The sequence below is a fragment of the Meles meles genome, chromosome 2 (assembly GCF_922984935.1).
Source record: "Meles meles chromosome 2, mMelMel3.1 paternal haplotype, whole genome shotgun sequence".
NCBI classification, from domain to species: Eukaryota; Metazoa; Chordata; class Mammalia; order Carnivora; family Mustelidae; genus Meles; species Meles meles.
Window position 1 is genome coordinate 32988932 of NC_060067.1, and position 15746 is coordinate 33004677.

The 15746-nt window shown below is 40.1% G+C and overlaps 1 protein-coding gene across 1 annotated transcript in view; it reads right to left on the minus strand.

Moving 5' to 3' along the window:
- Nucleotides 1-15746, minus strand: part of GRXCR1 (glutaredoxin and cysteine rich domain containing 1) — a 133871-nt gene that overhangs the window by 2187 nt on the left and 115938 nt on the right. The window contains exon 3 of the mRNA XM_045984453.1: nucleotides 8213-8278. Coding sequence (XP_045840409.1) covers nucleotides 8213-8278 — 66 coding nt within the window. The remainder of the gene's footprint in view (nucleotides 1-8212; nucleotides 8279-15746) is intronic.

The following is a 15746-nucleotide window of genomic DNA, read 5'->3' on the forward strand; positions in this document are numbered from 1 at the left end:
TTAAAAATAAAATAAAAATTGAGGAAAAAAACAAATTATAAGAGAATTAGTAAATAATGGTGTTCTTAATGAATTTTAGAAAGAATATGATAAAGATAGGCCCTTGACATTCATTAGAGCTATGCTAGAAGTTTATATTAAAAATACATAATGATGGGGTGCCTGGGTGGCTCAGTGGTTTAAGCTGCTGCCTTCGGCTCAGGTCATGATCTCGGGGTCCTGGGATCGAGTCCCGCGTCGGGCTCTCTGCTTGGCGGGGAGCCTGCTTCCTCCTCTCTCTCTCTCTCTCTGCCTGCCTCTCTCCCTACTTGTGATCTCTATCTGTCAAATAAATAAATAAAATCTTAAAAAAAAAAATACATAATGACTTGTACAGCAAGAGCCCTGACTGGTCAGAACAAATGCTGGGCTGACCTAGGTTCTAGAGAACCTAGAGTACTAGGCTCTAGAGAACTTAGTCCCTGAGTCCAAGACTTCACCTATTCGTGCTAGATTACAACTAGGTCTGGTTCCAAGCAGAATAGGGTTATCAAATTTTGCAGCTAAAAAGATGAGATGCCCAGTTAATTTGAATTTCAGATAGACTACAAATAAATTTTTGTATAGGTATCTTCCAAATATTGCCAAACAATATTTGTCCAAACAACCCAAATGTCCCTTGATACTTGAATGGATAAAGAAGATGTGGAAGATATATGCAATGGAATATTACTCAGCCACCCAAAAGAATGAAATCTTGCCATTCCCAATGATGTGGATGGAGCTAGAGAGTGTTATGCTAAGCGAAATAAGTCAGAGAAAGAAAAACCATATGATTCCACTCATATGTGGAATTTAAGAAACAAACACATGATCATTGGGGGAAAAAAAGAGAGAGAGAGAGAGGCAAACCAAGAAACAGACTCTTAACTATAGAGAATAAACATAGTTATCAGAGGGGAGGCCGGGCGGCGATGGATTAAATAGAGGATAGGGATTAAGGAGTGCACTTGTGATGAGTGTCAGGTGTTGTATGGAAGTGCTGAATCACTCTATTGTATGCCTGAAACTAATATTATACGGTATGCTAACTAACTGAAATTTAAATAAAAAGAACCAAAAAAGAGCAAATCCCCCAGTCTTCCCTCTTTAAGAGTAGTTTTTAACCTTTATTTACATCCTGCTTGTCTCCAATAATGTATTATATGGGATCCTCAAACCAAAAAGAATTAAAACGATACATGCTGTGACTGAAACAGAAGTGGGGTGGGGGTGAGCAGGTCTGGAGTTCACACTGCTCCATTAGCCTCCAGGAATCTCATTCCGGTTAAGTCACCCAGCACAATCGACTCCAATCTTCTAATAAAAATAAATAATTCAGTCATTTCTAGCTGTCTCCTTCAGAAAGCACTTTTGTTATAATGTTACACTTCCATTAGACTTTGGTTCCACCTTAAAAGAGGCTCAACAAAGAAAAAGAACCGGCTTGGATTCCATATATTAGATGCAGCTAAGTCGGTGGTTCTGCCCTCAGGACAAATGTTGAAAGAGCTAGAAAAGTCCCCCAAACAAGGACAATGGAAACAGCCCAAATGTAGAATCTAGAAAGGAGGAAGAAGGGAGAACCGAATGTAGCAATAGTCATTATTCTTAGCAACAAAGCAGACTTCCACTTTCTTTTTTTTTTTTTTAATTAATTTATTTATTTTTATTTGCTTATTTACAGCATAACAGTGTTCATTGTTTTGGCATCACACCCAGTGCTCCATGCAGTACGTGCCCTCCCTATTACCCACCACCTGGTTCCTCAACCTCCCACCCCGCCCCCCCCCCGCTGCCCCTTCATAACCCTCTGGTTGTTTTTCAGAGTCCATAGTCTCTCATGGTTCATCTCCCCTTCCAGTTTCCCTCAGACTTCCACTTTCAATGAAGAGGTTTAACTGCAGCAACATTGAACTTGAAGCAATTAGCTCTTCCATGCCCTGTAGCCCAGCAAAGTGAGAAACTGTGCAGACCTGGGTGAGAATAGCACACGGAGGACTGAGTCTACAGAATAACCCTCCTTTGAATAGTGGTTTGGGTAAAGGCATGTCCCTTTGGGGTAGAATTCAAAAAGAAAGGAGGGAGAAGTCATTCTCCCATTTTACCTATTTCTGTTCACATATACTTGATAAGAGACTTTTAAAAAATAGACACTCAGTAGGTGAGACACTTTCATGTATTCCTCCATTCCACAAATATTAAGTGTCTACCTGCCAGGCACTGTACACGGCACTGGGGATCAAACAGTGAGCCAGACACTTTCCTGTTCACTTCAGAGTAGCTCCCAACCCCACCCTTAGGTCTTTGAATAAGTCTACTCCATACTGTCATCATCTGAATTGAAGTACAGAAGAACTTCAGAGTTTCTAACAAAGGACCAAGGACACAAGGAGAAAAAGGTGGAGGTCATGAATTGTTGTCAAATAGATTTCCTTTGTAGCACAAACTCAAATTCAGAAACATAAAGAGATTGTCCCCTTATCTAATACAGAAATATCAAAGGCTTTCAATGTCTTCCTTGAAATTAGGAAATGAATGTATTTATTATTTTTAACCTTAGATTGCCCATTCCTATTCTAATAGAGCTGGAAAGACTCAAGTATTCCAGCAAAGAGGAAGTAATTTATCTGAGTTCCTATAACCATAAGCCTCATCATCCAGATTGTCTATGAAGACAATTTATCCACATAAGAAATCCTCAAAGAGTGCACACTTGGCATATAGTCATCTCTGGACAATTTACCTCTGTCTGTGTATTTTGTTTTAAACTATATTCAACAATTTAACTCAGCAAATGCTTGTTAAGTGGCTGCTAACCACCTCTCTGTCTGATCAGGCTGCTAATAGATACAATCTTTCCTGATTAATCAGAGTTTCCAGTGTCCTCCCTTTGCAGACATGAGAAAGAAGCCACTGAACAAAATCCAGACACAGAGGAAATTTGTAACTCATGATCCTAAATGTGTAAGTCTAAATGCATGAGTCTGATTCTTGAACCCAGGGTGATGGACTGCCACAAACGTACTTAAAAAGATGTTCAGATTTCAGAGAGAGGCAGGCAGGTGGTGTTCTGCTGCTGTGGTCTATGACCATGCCATGGGCAACCCCAGCGGGAAGGTTGATCATCCAGAGCTATGCTTCTCCAGGGAGAGTTAGAACACTTTCTGACAGCTCCAATGCCCCGTAAAAATAGCCATAGCATCTTCCATCTGTAGCTGAAAATCTTACCCCTGTTCTTCATGACCAATAAGTAAGTAGTCACCAGCCCTCAGGGGAGAGTCAGATTTTACAAGAAAAAAGTACAGGCAATGGACACTATATTGGCAATCTCATTAGAAATGACAAGAATGTTTGTTCATAACTTAAAAAAAAAAAATAGCAAGGCAAAAGCGTACTTGGAGCTTCTCTACCATCTGCAATCTTTAATTCAGTATCTGCCATAACCAGGTGTTTGCTAATACATCTCAAGGCTCCCCCCGCTTTCTCTGTATGGACACCAGCAGGATCAGCCATTCATCATGGTTATTGTTTAGGGGGAGCCTGAAACACTTCTTTGCTTCTAATCTTCAGCTTGTGTATTCATATAAAGAAATACATAAATACATAAATAAATAAATTTCACTCAAATGGTGTTTTCATTTCATCCTTCTCACCCAAGCATTATCCTACATAAAATAATAATTTTTCTCTCCTTTTTCATCAGTTAACTGCTTTGCCTTCTCAAAAAAGAAACCTTGGATGAAAGAGAATTTATTCATCTTTTTGCTGAACAAATATTTATTGTCTATTATTTGCCAATCCCTGTTCTAGGTGCTAGAAGAAAAGAATAGAACAAAGTAGACAAGGATCTTGTGTCCACATACTGCTCATACTGTGTCCCCATGGAGCTCATACCCTCATACTGGAAGAATCCCCTGCAAATTTCATCTCAGGAACAGAACGCCCACTGGTACACGGTACACCTAGCTCCACTGAGCACAAGTATCCATACCACCTATTGCTGTATTCCAGCTGCTTCTGCTGGCTTGGACTAGCTCCTCATGTGTAAGTCCACTGACAATCTTCATCAATGAATCAGGCTCACTCGGCTTCCCAGAGCCGTTTTCACTTGGGCTGGATGTATGCTAAGATTCTTCAACCAGGAAATTTTAAATTATTTGTTGACTCCATTTTTAATGCTCTAACTGCAACTGCTCTGCCTCTTTGCTCGCCATCATTTGGAATAACTACTGAAAACTAGGACCTGAATTATGAGGACCAGGACAGGCATCATCTACCATGTAGTACCAAGTTACAGCAAACTAGAACCTGGCAATATTTGTCTGGTTACTTTCTAAAATTATGACCAATTTACCTATCTTCCAGGATGTCCCACCCCTAATTTCAGAGCCTAATGTTAAAATCTAGCCTGCTCCCTGGATGTAATGGTCTGTCTACTTGAGCCTTCTGTCCTACCTCATATGATCAGATTTTGCAGACAGCTATATGCCACTTAATCTGAGAATCATGGAAGCATAGATTCATGCTTATGACCATGGGCTTTGGAGTCAAGGTGATTGGAATCATGAATCAAATACTATGTGTAAGGTCTTTAGCAAGTGATCTAATCTTCTGTGCCTCCATTTCCTTGTCAATAAAATGGGGACAATAACAGAACCCAACATGTAGAATTATTGTGAGGTTTCCATGATTTAATACATGTGAAACATCAAGAATATTACTTGCTACATAGTTAAGTCTCCAATGTTTCCAACCTCATGAATATTTAATTCCTACTCCACTGCCAAAACTCAACTTGAAGAATGAGATTGGTTTAGACCTGAATCCTGCATCCCTAGCCACTTTTCTTGGCTCTTCCAATTGCCTCTCTTGAAGGTATCTTTACCTAGTTGGTGTGTCTTAAGCCCTAGCTTCTTTCACAGGCAAAGCTTAGGGCTTTCTTGGATGGCCACAATTTCTCTTCCAGTTTTGCCATTCGGGAAAAGCAGCCCAACAGAATTATAGCACCTTACAGCAACTACAACAGCAGAAGCCAGTACCATACAATTCTTTTCAACATCTTCATTTTCAACGTCTTAAATATTTGCACCTTATTTATGTCATCTGTAGAATGGAGACAGACTTAGTGAAGAGAACAAAAGTTTCTTTCTAAAATTCTTTGAGCTGAGAGAGAAAGGTTATATATATAGCATGCTGGTGTTATCCAATCTGAATTAAGGGATTATAGACACAAAAAACAAAAGTCCATGAACAGCTAAGCCAATCATCAATCTTCAAAAACAGTAATGAGAGAGATTTACCCTACATGCTCTAAAAGATGCTGTTAAATGACAGAAATAAAAACAATATGATATTGGTACAATGAGAACCGACAATGGAACTGACTAGAGAGCTCAAACCAAGACCCGAATGCACATGAGGATTTACTATGGTATAAAATTGGCACAACAAAGCAATAAAAAAAAAATGGTAGATTATTTAGTAGGTGATTTGGAGAAGATATTTCATTATAAGTAAGAAAATGAAGGGCAACCCTGTCAGGACCCCTCTTACTCCTGAGAACTCTTTCTGTATCTTCACCTCAAAAACTTCTATCATTTTATCCACCAAAAAAAGAAAGAAAAAGAAAAAGGAAATGAAAGGCATTCCATATGAATGAAGACTTAGATGTGAGACATTATAAAATTAATAGAAAGAGATATAGGATAATACCGTTGTGACCTTAAGATGAAAGTTCACTTCATTATGAGGAAGAATAATTTGATTATATCAGAGGATTTCTATTGGATGAAGGACATCATGAAAAAAACTGGAAAAAGGAAAGGAAATATTGGCAATGACTAAAACAAAGGAAAAAATTAATATTTAGAATATAGAAGGAGCTTCTGCAAACCAACCAAAACAAAACAAACAAAAAAAAAAACTTTCATGATGTAAGATGTAAAAATACACAATTCATACAAGAAATCCAAAATCTAACAAGCATAAATGAGAAACCTAAACTCAGTGGTAATCAGGAAAATATAAATTAGAACAGTAAGGCAATATACATTTACACTTATTATCCTAGCAAAAATTAGAGAACAGTACATTAGAGAACAATGTAAAACAGTAAAGAATGTGGAAACAAATAAAAGAATGTGGCAACACACTAAACTTCTTTCTCTACAAGAAGGAGTATCTTCAAGGTGAACCATTTCAGAGACACATCTACTTGGAAAATTAAGTGTATACTTAAGCAATTTCTACTCCCAGAGAAATCCATAGGGGAATATGTTCAAGGCTGTTCCTGACAGCACTGTTTGAGAAGGATGTTGAAGGACATCTAGGTATCCATCAATGGAAGAGTAGGTGTGTAAAAAATAGTGGGTGGTCACCACGGAGTGGCCCTGTCCAAAACAGGAGTCACTGGCCACATGCAGCTATTTAAATTTAATTTTAAATAAGTAAAATTAAATAAAATTAAAATTTCAGTTTCTCAGTCACACTAGCCATATTATTCACTATAATAGTGCCTATAAAGTGCTCGGTAGCCATATGTAACCTGTGGCTCCTACTTTGGATAATACAGATATAAAATATTTCCACCCTGGAGTAGTTAGAAGAAATGGATTAAATGTTCATACAGTAACATAGATGATTCTTTTTTTTTTTTTAAATATTTTATTTATTTGACAGAGAGAAATCACAACTAGGCAGAGAGGCAGGCAGAGAGAGAGGAGGAAGCAGGCTCCCTGCGGAGCAGAGAGCCTGATGCGGGGCTCGATCCCAGGACCCTGGGATCATGACCCGAGCCGAAGGCAGAGGCTTTAACCCACTGAGCCACCCAGGCGCCCCAACATAGATGATTCTTAAAAACACAGCACTTAGTAAAAATAATTTGCAATATAGTTAGGTACAGTACATAACAATGTTACATAAATTAAAAATGTACACAGAAAATAACACACCTTAACCAAGTTAAATCATTTAAAAAAATATATATGCCAAATTAATGGTTTCAAAGGGTTGGTGTTGAGTATAGGGACAAAAGGAAAAAAAATAAATCCATCCATACGGATTTTCAAGCTGAGAGGAGTGGCAGAATATGGAGTACCTGTCCTCATTGTGCTTGTCCTTTGGGAAAGATCACAGTATGAAAAAGGCATGATTCTTAAAACCAAGAAACACATAGTTCATTTGGGACATGAGTCAAATAGCCATTGAAAAGTAATACAAAAGCAAAATGAAAAAAAAAATTTGATAAGCATACAACAAAAAGAGGGTTATAGGAATTCCAAGGTAAGAGAGACAAGGTATGATTTGGGGGAAGAAGTGATACTCTTTGTGGGTCTTGCAGATGGTGGAGGGAAGTGAGGAATTGGACCAAGAGCATTCTAGTCAGACTAGACAGCTTGCCCAAAGGAATGGTAGGAAGAAGCCACACATAGTTCTCTCTTTCAAGTGAAATACAAAAAAATGGTAGCGAATCAGACATGAGGTCAGTAAAGGAAACTAAAGCAAGAAGAGCCAGTACTAGCATATAGATACTGGGTGGCCATATTGCCCAGTTCACCTGGGAATGTCCTGGTGCGTGTGTGCTGGCCCAGAACAATTATTAATAGAAACTTTTCATTCTCAAAGGGTCCCAGTTTGGAGAAGAAAATGTATGAATTTCCTACTGATAGAAACAGGCTGATAAAATAGTTTAACAGAAGGCTTCCTCTTTTGATACATTATATATTTTGATTTGATACATTATATATTGGAACCAATCACTGTTCTGATGCCATAATCATAAGGATTAGAACAAAATTAAAGTGTATACTTTTGGAGAAACCATTTTCCTGTAATCTTTAGAAATGATAAGCTGATCCATGGAAAAAATAATTTAAATGAAAATTGTAAATGTACTTCAAAACAATTGCCTGATTCTGAAACACTTCATCAACATCTCTATTATGACGAATTAGGCTCTAATAACACTGACTGGAATTCCCAGCTAATATATTGTATGAGGTTGGTAGAAGCTAACACCAAAGTCACTCCAGCAGGAGCAAACCTAATGGCAGGTGATATCAAATTAAAACTGCCACACACATCCTATTCCATAAGAACATGGAGAGAAGAATTCAATTAGGAAAACTCAATTACAATCAGAATGTGTTTAACATTTTGATTACTAAAAATAAGTTGCTAAAAGCACAATTACCTCAATTTTGGTTAAGAGGTCTTGCAGTTCTCCTGATTCATTCATTGACAAAATTTTCTCAGCACCCTATTAACAAGAAAGGGTTGGGGGGGAAGAAAATCCATTTTGTTAGTATTGGAGGAAACAAAGTTCTAGCCAGGAGATAGCTTAACCCACAAGATATTGAACACCATTCTTCCCTTCGGGTCTAAGTAAACTTACAACCAGGAGGCCAAAGAGGGGAGTAAATTTCTTCTTCCCTTCACACATTCTCCCATTTGTTAAGGTTTAGTGGAAGCCAAAGGAAGACTGCCAGCAGGAGGTGAAAGCCAGGAAGCCCACAACTGTCAGATTAGGTCCACATATGGAAGGTTCCAGCACACCCTCCGAGTTGTTCAGAGAGCCTGAAGGCTGCTGTGCCACCTGGGAGAGGAGACCATTGAGCAAATTCCCAGCTGGGGCTGTCTCCACCCTATTCCCATCAGTGCTGACATAACCCTTATAGCCATTCACATAAAGACAGCAGCAGCTAATGGTAATAATGAAAATAAGAACACTGACACTAATTAAGCGCACATTATGAACCAGGCACCCAACATCATCTGATTGGAAGTGGTAGACTCTTAATAGCACAAAGTGATCCTCAGTGAGATTAAGCAACAATTCCAGGGCCAGGCAGAAAGCAATCAGAATGGGAATTTGAACACAAGCAGGGGACTTATTCCACCCAGAAGGACACCGTGCCATTTGGGACTCCAGAAAGGATTCAGAGCAAACCTGAGCCAATCCCAGAGAACTGACACTTTCAACAGGCCCCTTGACACAAACCCTGAGCCTGAAACTCACCCAACCCATGCTCTCAACTTGGCCCTCAGGGAAGGTCACCGCAAAGCCGGCTGGTCAAACCTTCCATGCTCCTAGGCCCTAACCCTAACCCTAGGTTGGGTTCTGAGAGGTCCATTCCCAGAGGCCTAGCTCCAAAGACCCAGGGACTGAGAAATACCAGAGGACTCAGCCTGCAATGTGGAAGGAAACAGTGCCATTTGGAACTCCAGAAAGGATTCAGAGCAGGAGAAATTTGAATGCAAACCTGAGCCAAACCCAAACTTGACCATGAAAAGGAGAACAGGGGCAACGTTTGCACTTTCCAACAAACTCACAGTGTTTCTTTTCTCCTTTCCTGTCCAGCCTCTTACATTCTCCTACTCCATTTCCCAAAGGAGAGGCATAGAGAAGGAAGGAAATTACTTCTGATCAAAGGCAGAGACCGTGTATGCCTCATTCACCATATCTCCCTGGCACAGAATAACAATTGTTGGCACAGAAGAGATGTTGAAACAATTTTGATTAATCAACAAGAGCAGGAAAAATAGCATCACACAGTAAGTAGTTCTTAGATTCAATTTGTTCTGGGCAGGGCAGAAAACATGAACACTCATTTAAAAATTCTTTAAAGCTCGGGGCACCTGGGTGGCTCAGTGGGTTAAAGCCTCTGCCTTCGGCTCAGGTCATGATCCCGGGGTCCTGGGATCAAGCCCCACATCGGGCTCTCTGCTCCACGGGGAGCCTGCTTCCTCCTCTCTCTCTGCCTGCCTCTCTGCCTAGTTGTGATTTCTCTCTGTCAAATAAATAAAATATTTTAAAAAAAAATTCTTTAAAGCTCTTCGTTGTTAAGAAGGTTACAATAGGTTTTTATGCAAACACCCAACAAAGACAGCCACAATGTAGAATGGAAAAGAGTGCCGAGTGGGCAGTGCAGAGAAGGACAGTGAGGAAATCCTAACGTGGGGGAAAGGATCTGCTTATTGAGGGCAGAGGGGCGTTCTGGCATTAGCGGCATTTGACCCGGACTCTGAAGCTGAAGGGGAGTTTCTAAGACAGTGTAGGCAATTTTCGTACTGGTGTAGAGGAGCCTTGAGTTCTGGGTTTTATTTTACTTCAGTTTATCTTATAAAATTCATGTCATCTGAATCACCATCAGAAATGTCAACTTGATATATTAAAAAGTACTACGAATGAATACCCAGGGCTACAAAGAATGTATATAGGTCAGGTTATTTTGTTTCCATTGGGGGTGGCTTGGCCAGGAGTACAGACAGACACACCTACAGTGGCAACCAAGGTAACAAAAGCACCGAACGAAACATGGAATTCTAAATCATAGCAATAACTGGCACTATTTTACTTTGGCTGCATTCTATTTCTTTAAAGGAGTCAGCTACACACTAAAATGGGGAAAGCTCCTGGGGAATCTGGTCCATGAACGAATTCAGCAAGGAGAATATATGACTCATTTCTCTTCAATGAAGGCACATGAACCACAATGACCCCAGACGAAATGAATGTACCAGAGAAGCTATCACGCATCTGCTTTCCAGCACTTTTCTTATCTCAGCCGTCAGAGGAGCCTTAGTTGTTTAGAATACAATGCATAGGCATTCTCATTACCCATCAATACATGAAATTTGCCCTGCCTCAGCCAAATAATTCCAGCACCATCAATAATACAAGAGCAGATTCTGCGTTTCAATAGAAACAGCGTTTTTGCTCACATTAAGCGATATACCTAAATGCATGATAGTCACTGCTCTTCAAGACACACATGGGGTCTGGTGCATAGCCCATATACTAAGTGCTGAAGGTGGGAAAAATTCTGCTCTGTACCTAAGTCTGGGGAGCTGAGTACTCGGTCCCTCTCTCCGCGGCTGCTACTCAATATGGCATCCGCCCACAAGTCCACCTGGCTGGCCCTCAGATCATTTCCTCAGAAGGAGTGCTCTGCTCTTTTGCCAAGTACTAAGCAGAAACAGTCGTCAAAATCCCCCGCCTCCCCACTGGGTCCTGCGTCCCCAACCTTCACCTGACCCTCTCCTTGCTGAACCTAAGTGCAAGCTTTTACAAGGCAGGACAACGAAGTCGCTGTCCTCTCTGCTCCGAAGCAGCAGCAGGATGGGGATCTGAGCTTCGCTGGCAAGTCTCGGGAAAAAATGAGATTCCTCCCATCCTAAGGCTTGGAACATTTCTTGGGCTATCTCTCCACCTACCCGGCTCTGCACTACATTTTGCTGTTCCAAAGGTCTCATTCCCTGCAGTTTTCCATCAAAAACATTCTAATTATTACTTGGTTTGTAAAAACACTTTTGTGTCCAAAAAAGGGAGTGTATTTTGATAAGTGTTGACACTCTTAGGGAACACTCTTTTCCCGGCTGGCATTTGGCTAAGAGTATCACGTGTGAGTTGATTAGCTTTTTAAATGTAAGTCTACCATTCAGTTCCATGCAAGTAGCAATTAACTAGTCTTTCTGTTCCTTGGCATAGATTACAAGGACTTCCAGGACACCAATGGGAATATTTCTAATGAATTTTTCCAATTGATTCAGATTTTTTTTTTCTGAAAATTAATACAATCTTGAAATTAATGGTCACAAGAAGTTGCTGGGTGCTTTAGAGATGCTGGCTCTTTTCATCATCAGGGCAAAGTAAGCATTATTATCTCATTGTTTTAAGCAAAGAAAGTAAAGCTTGAAGAAAATGAGGAACATGGCCAGTACCTTTTAGTTCATCAACGCAAAGCCTGGCCAGATCTTGAATTCCGGTCCCCCTGCCTCTAAGCCTGCACTCTTTCCATGATGCCTGGTCACTGACAGAATTTATTAGTTGAAGAAATGCTACAGATAAATCCTAGTCTGAGGAACATGATGGTCTATGATTAGGATTCACTGTTGACAAGGCGCCCAAGAAAATCAAGTGAGTGCAAGCTTTCATTGCGATAACTTGAAACAGTCCATTTAAATGTGCCGGAGAACCTAAGAAACATCCCAGTTTCGTTCTTATGTCAGTGTCATGCCTTATTTGGTTATTTCAAAGACACTGCATATTCCAGGAAAAAGAGTTAGCTCATTATCAACTTCAACACATGAAATTAGCTCTATTCTCAAATTCTTCCCACCTTAAAATTCTGAGCAGTGAGCAATGACAAGTGAAGAAACCACTTTATTTTACATGTAACAAGTTCCTCACACTAAGATAAGTCTCCATAATCGTTTCTCATATAAGTCACCAAAAAGAGACTCACACTTTCAAGGAACAAGAACAAGTTGAGAAAAGATATCAGCCCCTTGCTGATTAGGACTGCCAGACATTTCCCATCATTTTTGATCCATGAATATGCCAAAGTGTGCCACCATACTTAATCATACTCATGTTCACTCACTTATTTCCACATTGGACACAATTTGGAGCCTCCATGGTGGGTTAGGCACTGTGCTAAGTGTTAGAGATCTAAACAATAAACAAACAAAAAGGCTCCCTGTTCCTGAGGGAACCTAAAATCTTTTGGAGGAGACAGATGGTAAACAAAAGATCACACAAAAAATGTCAGTTTATAACTGTCATAAATACCCACAAAAGAGATGTCGGCACAAGACGTTGTAAAAGTATATATAGAAAGGTGTGATTAACCTAATCAACAAGATTAGGGGAAACTCTATAAAGTAATGATTAAGTTGCTTATGAAAAAGAATAGGTAATCTTTATGAAAAAGAATAGGCAACTGAGCACATAGATAGAAGGAAGGAAGGAAATTAATTAGGGCAATAAGGCAACCAATTATCATATGTACATGACTTTCGGTGGTCACCATTTCCTTTGATCCAAAATAAGAAAAACCATGTTCCATGAAACATGCTATCAGATTCCGCATAGTATGTTGGATTTGGTGCCCTGGAAGAAAGAGAGGGAAGATACCAGGCCACAGTGCAAGCCATCTGTTTTACCAATAAGCCGAGGAGAAGATGGTGTAAGCCAGCTTGGATTCATCATACTCTTCCAGATGTCTGTAAAGAGTTGTAGGTCAAGGGTTTCCAAACATCATCACAAAAACCAAAATAAACAAATACAAACAAGTATTCTTTTTCTGAAGAATTAATTAAAATCACACATAGAGACTTTAGCTGTCTCCAAGCTGATATATCTCCAGGCTGATATCTAGGCTCTGCGAGTCCACATTGAACAACCATGTTTGGACACCACTGACCTGTTTCAAAGACATCCAGAAGAACTAAAAAGCATGTTCTCATTAACCAAAACCAAGCACAACTTTTAAAGTGTATACACACACACACACACACACACACACACACACACACACGAGCATATTTTGTGTTATGCTTATATATTATATATTATTTTGTTTAGTTTTCTATTTACATTTATTCACATACCACTTCATCTTACTAAGAAAGTTGCCCACCATAAAAGATCCATACAATGATATAATAAAATAAAATTTGAATAAAAATTTAGGACATAAGAAATATTCTAAATACATTTCAAAATGATAGCTAGGATTGAGCCTTTAATTCTAAGCCAGCTCCTCAGCTGAAACAAAGTTTTTCTTAACATTGTCACCAAACAACTCAATGCCTTACATAATACTTTAGATGATCTGGTTACTATAATAAATAATATCCCTGGGGCGCCTGGGTAGCTCAGTGGTTTAAGCCTCTGTCTTCATTCAGCTCAGGTCATGATCCCAGGGTTCTGGGATCAAGCCCCACATCAGGCTTTCTGCTCAGCAGGGAGCCTGCTTCCTCCTCTCTCTCTGCCTGCCTCTCTGCCTACTTGTGATCTCTGTCAAATAAATTAACAAATAAATCTTTTTTAAAATAAATAAATAAATAAATAAATAAATATATCCCTGCTTTTTCATTAACCATAAGAATAGTTTCCAAATAAATGTCAGCACAGACAAGTGGCTCTTGACTCAAATAGGACAAGTTTTCATCCTTCCTGCTAGCTTCAAGCAAAAGACTCCTTTTGCCTTTTGTTTAACTACCTCCTGGCCATATATTTCTCCCTGTTTTACTAAACACCTTACATTGCTTGCTGGAGTATCTTTTGGTGATGGGAATGAAACCCAAACTCCTCAGCATGGTTGAAAAAACCTCTCAGATCTGGTGGTCCCAGCCCTCCAAGCCCTGTCCTTTAATACTACATACTCATGATACTCTGAATCTCTCTCTTTCTCCTGGGCATACCAGGTCCTTCCATGAGATGATATGCCAATACATGTGTTCTGTACCTTTGCCTAACATTTCTTCTATCCTTCCCACACTGTCCTGGAAAACTTCTTGACGTCCTTCCAAACCCATCGCAATGTTACCCTATCAATGAAGATTCTTTGATTTTCCCAGACAAAAATCAATATTCCTTCCTCTGGGCCCTCAGACCACATTATGTCCCACTGCACAGCGAGCCCAGCAGTGATGACAGGGGCTGCGACTTCTTCAGGGACCCAGTGCTTTGTGTGGGGCACCCGAGACACTCAATAAGTATTTTCCGCATGAATGTCGTCAGCCATTTTGTAGTAAATACAGCATTAAATTCCAAATGGCCGTTTCTTATCATGATGGCTGATTTAAAAAGTACAGAAAAGCAAAGACATAAATCAAAATGCACCTTGATGAAGGTAAATGGGCAAGCTGATTTGGGTTGATGATCGAATGCCAGACCCTTAGAGGAGTGAGAGGAATGAACACGGTGCAAATGCTTTCCCCTAACCATCGCTTCTTTCAGGCGGGCACTTGATGGGAAGTGAAGAGCCAACCCCTGGAAGCTACGGTCTGACGAAGATGGGGAGGCTAGGACTGCCTAGTGTCAGTTGCTGAAGGATCTTCTGCTGTGTAATCAGGAGAGCAGATGGCAGGGCTGGCATTCAAGGAGCTCAACCAGCACCTAGCACGGCGACTGCCAAAGGATGCTCTCAATAAATGTTTTGTTTCTGGGGCTGCCGTGCCCACCAGAACGGGAGGTTACATCAACCCTGGAGACAGGCCACCTGAGCCCTGCTGACAATGGCAGAATTTACTTCAGGAATCAGCTCTGGATCATCTCCAGGACATGAGCAAACTCCACTGAGACCCTGGAGTTCTACACCAAACACTTAGGCCTGGAAAATGTTCAAAGCAGGTGTAGCGGTATCCCTCCAGTGTCTTATAAAACACAGTAAAACCTCCATAGAGAATCTCATTCTAAAGAGCACGGTCTTGCTGTGTCCCTGGCAGGAAGAAGAAACTGCAAAATCGACTGTAAACTGGTGGACTTGTTTTGTGTAATTATATAATACGGACTTTGGGGTTTTAAAAAATGCCTGCCAAAGACAGTGATTTAGGTTTTGGGTCCTTAATGCCCCGCCACCTTTTTTTTTTCAGTGTAGTTATAAAGAACAATTTCTTTTGATGTTTTTATAATGAAGCCATATCATCTAAGTAGATGATCACAGGGATATATCATTCTCTTTTCTATTCAAAAGTCTATCTCTTTTGTGCCTTTATTTATGTATTCTTGTTCCTTTAACATTAATATCAAATCATATAAAAGTGACATCAAGTTACTAGGTTAAAAAAAAAAAAAGGATAGCAGCGCAACTGGGTGGCTCAGTGGCTTAAAGCCTCTGCCTTCAGCTCAGGTCGTGATCCCAGGATCCTGGGATGGAGCCCTGCATCGGGGGCTCTCTGCTCAGCGGGGAGCCTGCTTCCCCCTCTCTCTGCCTGCC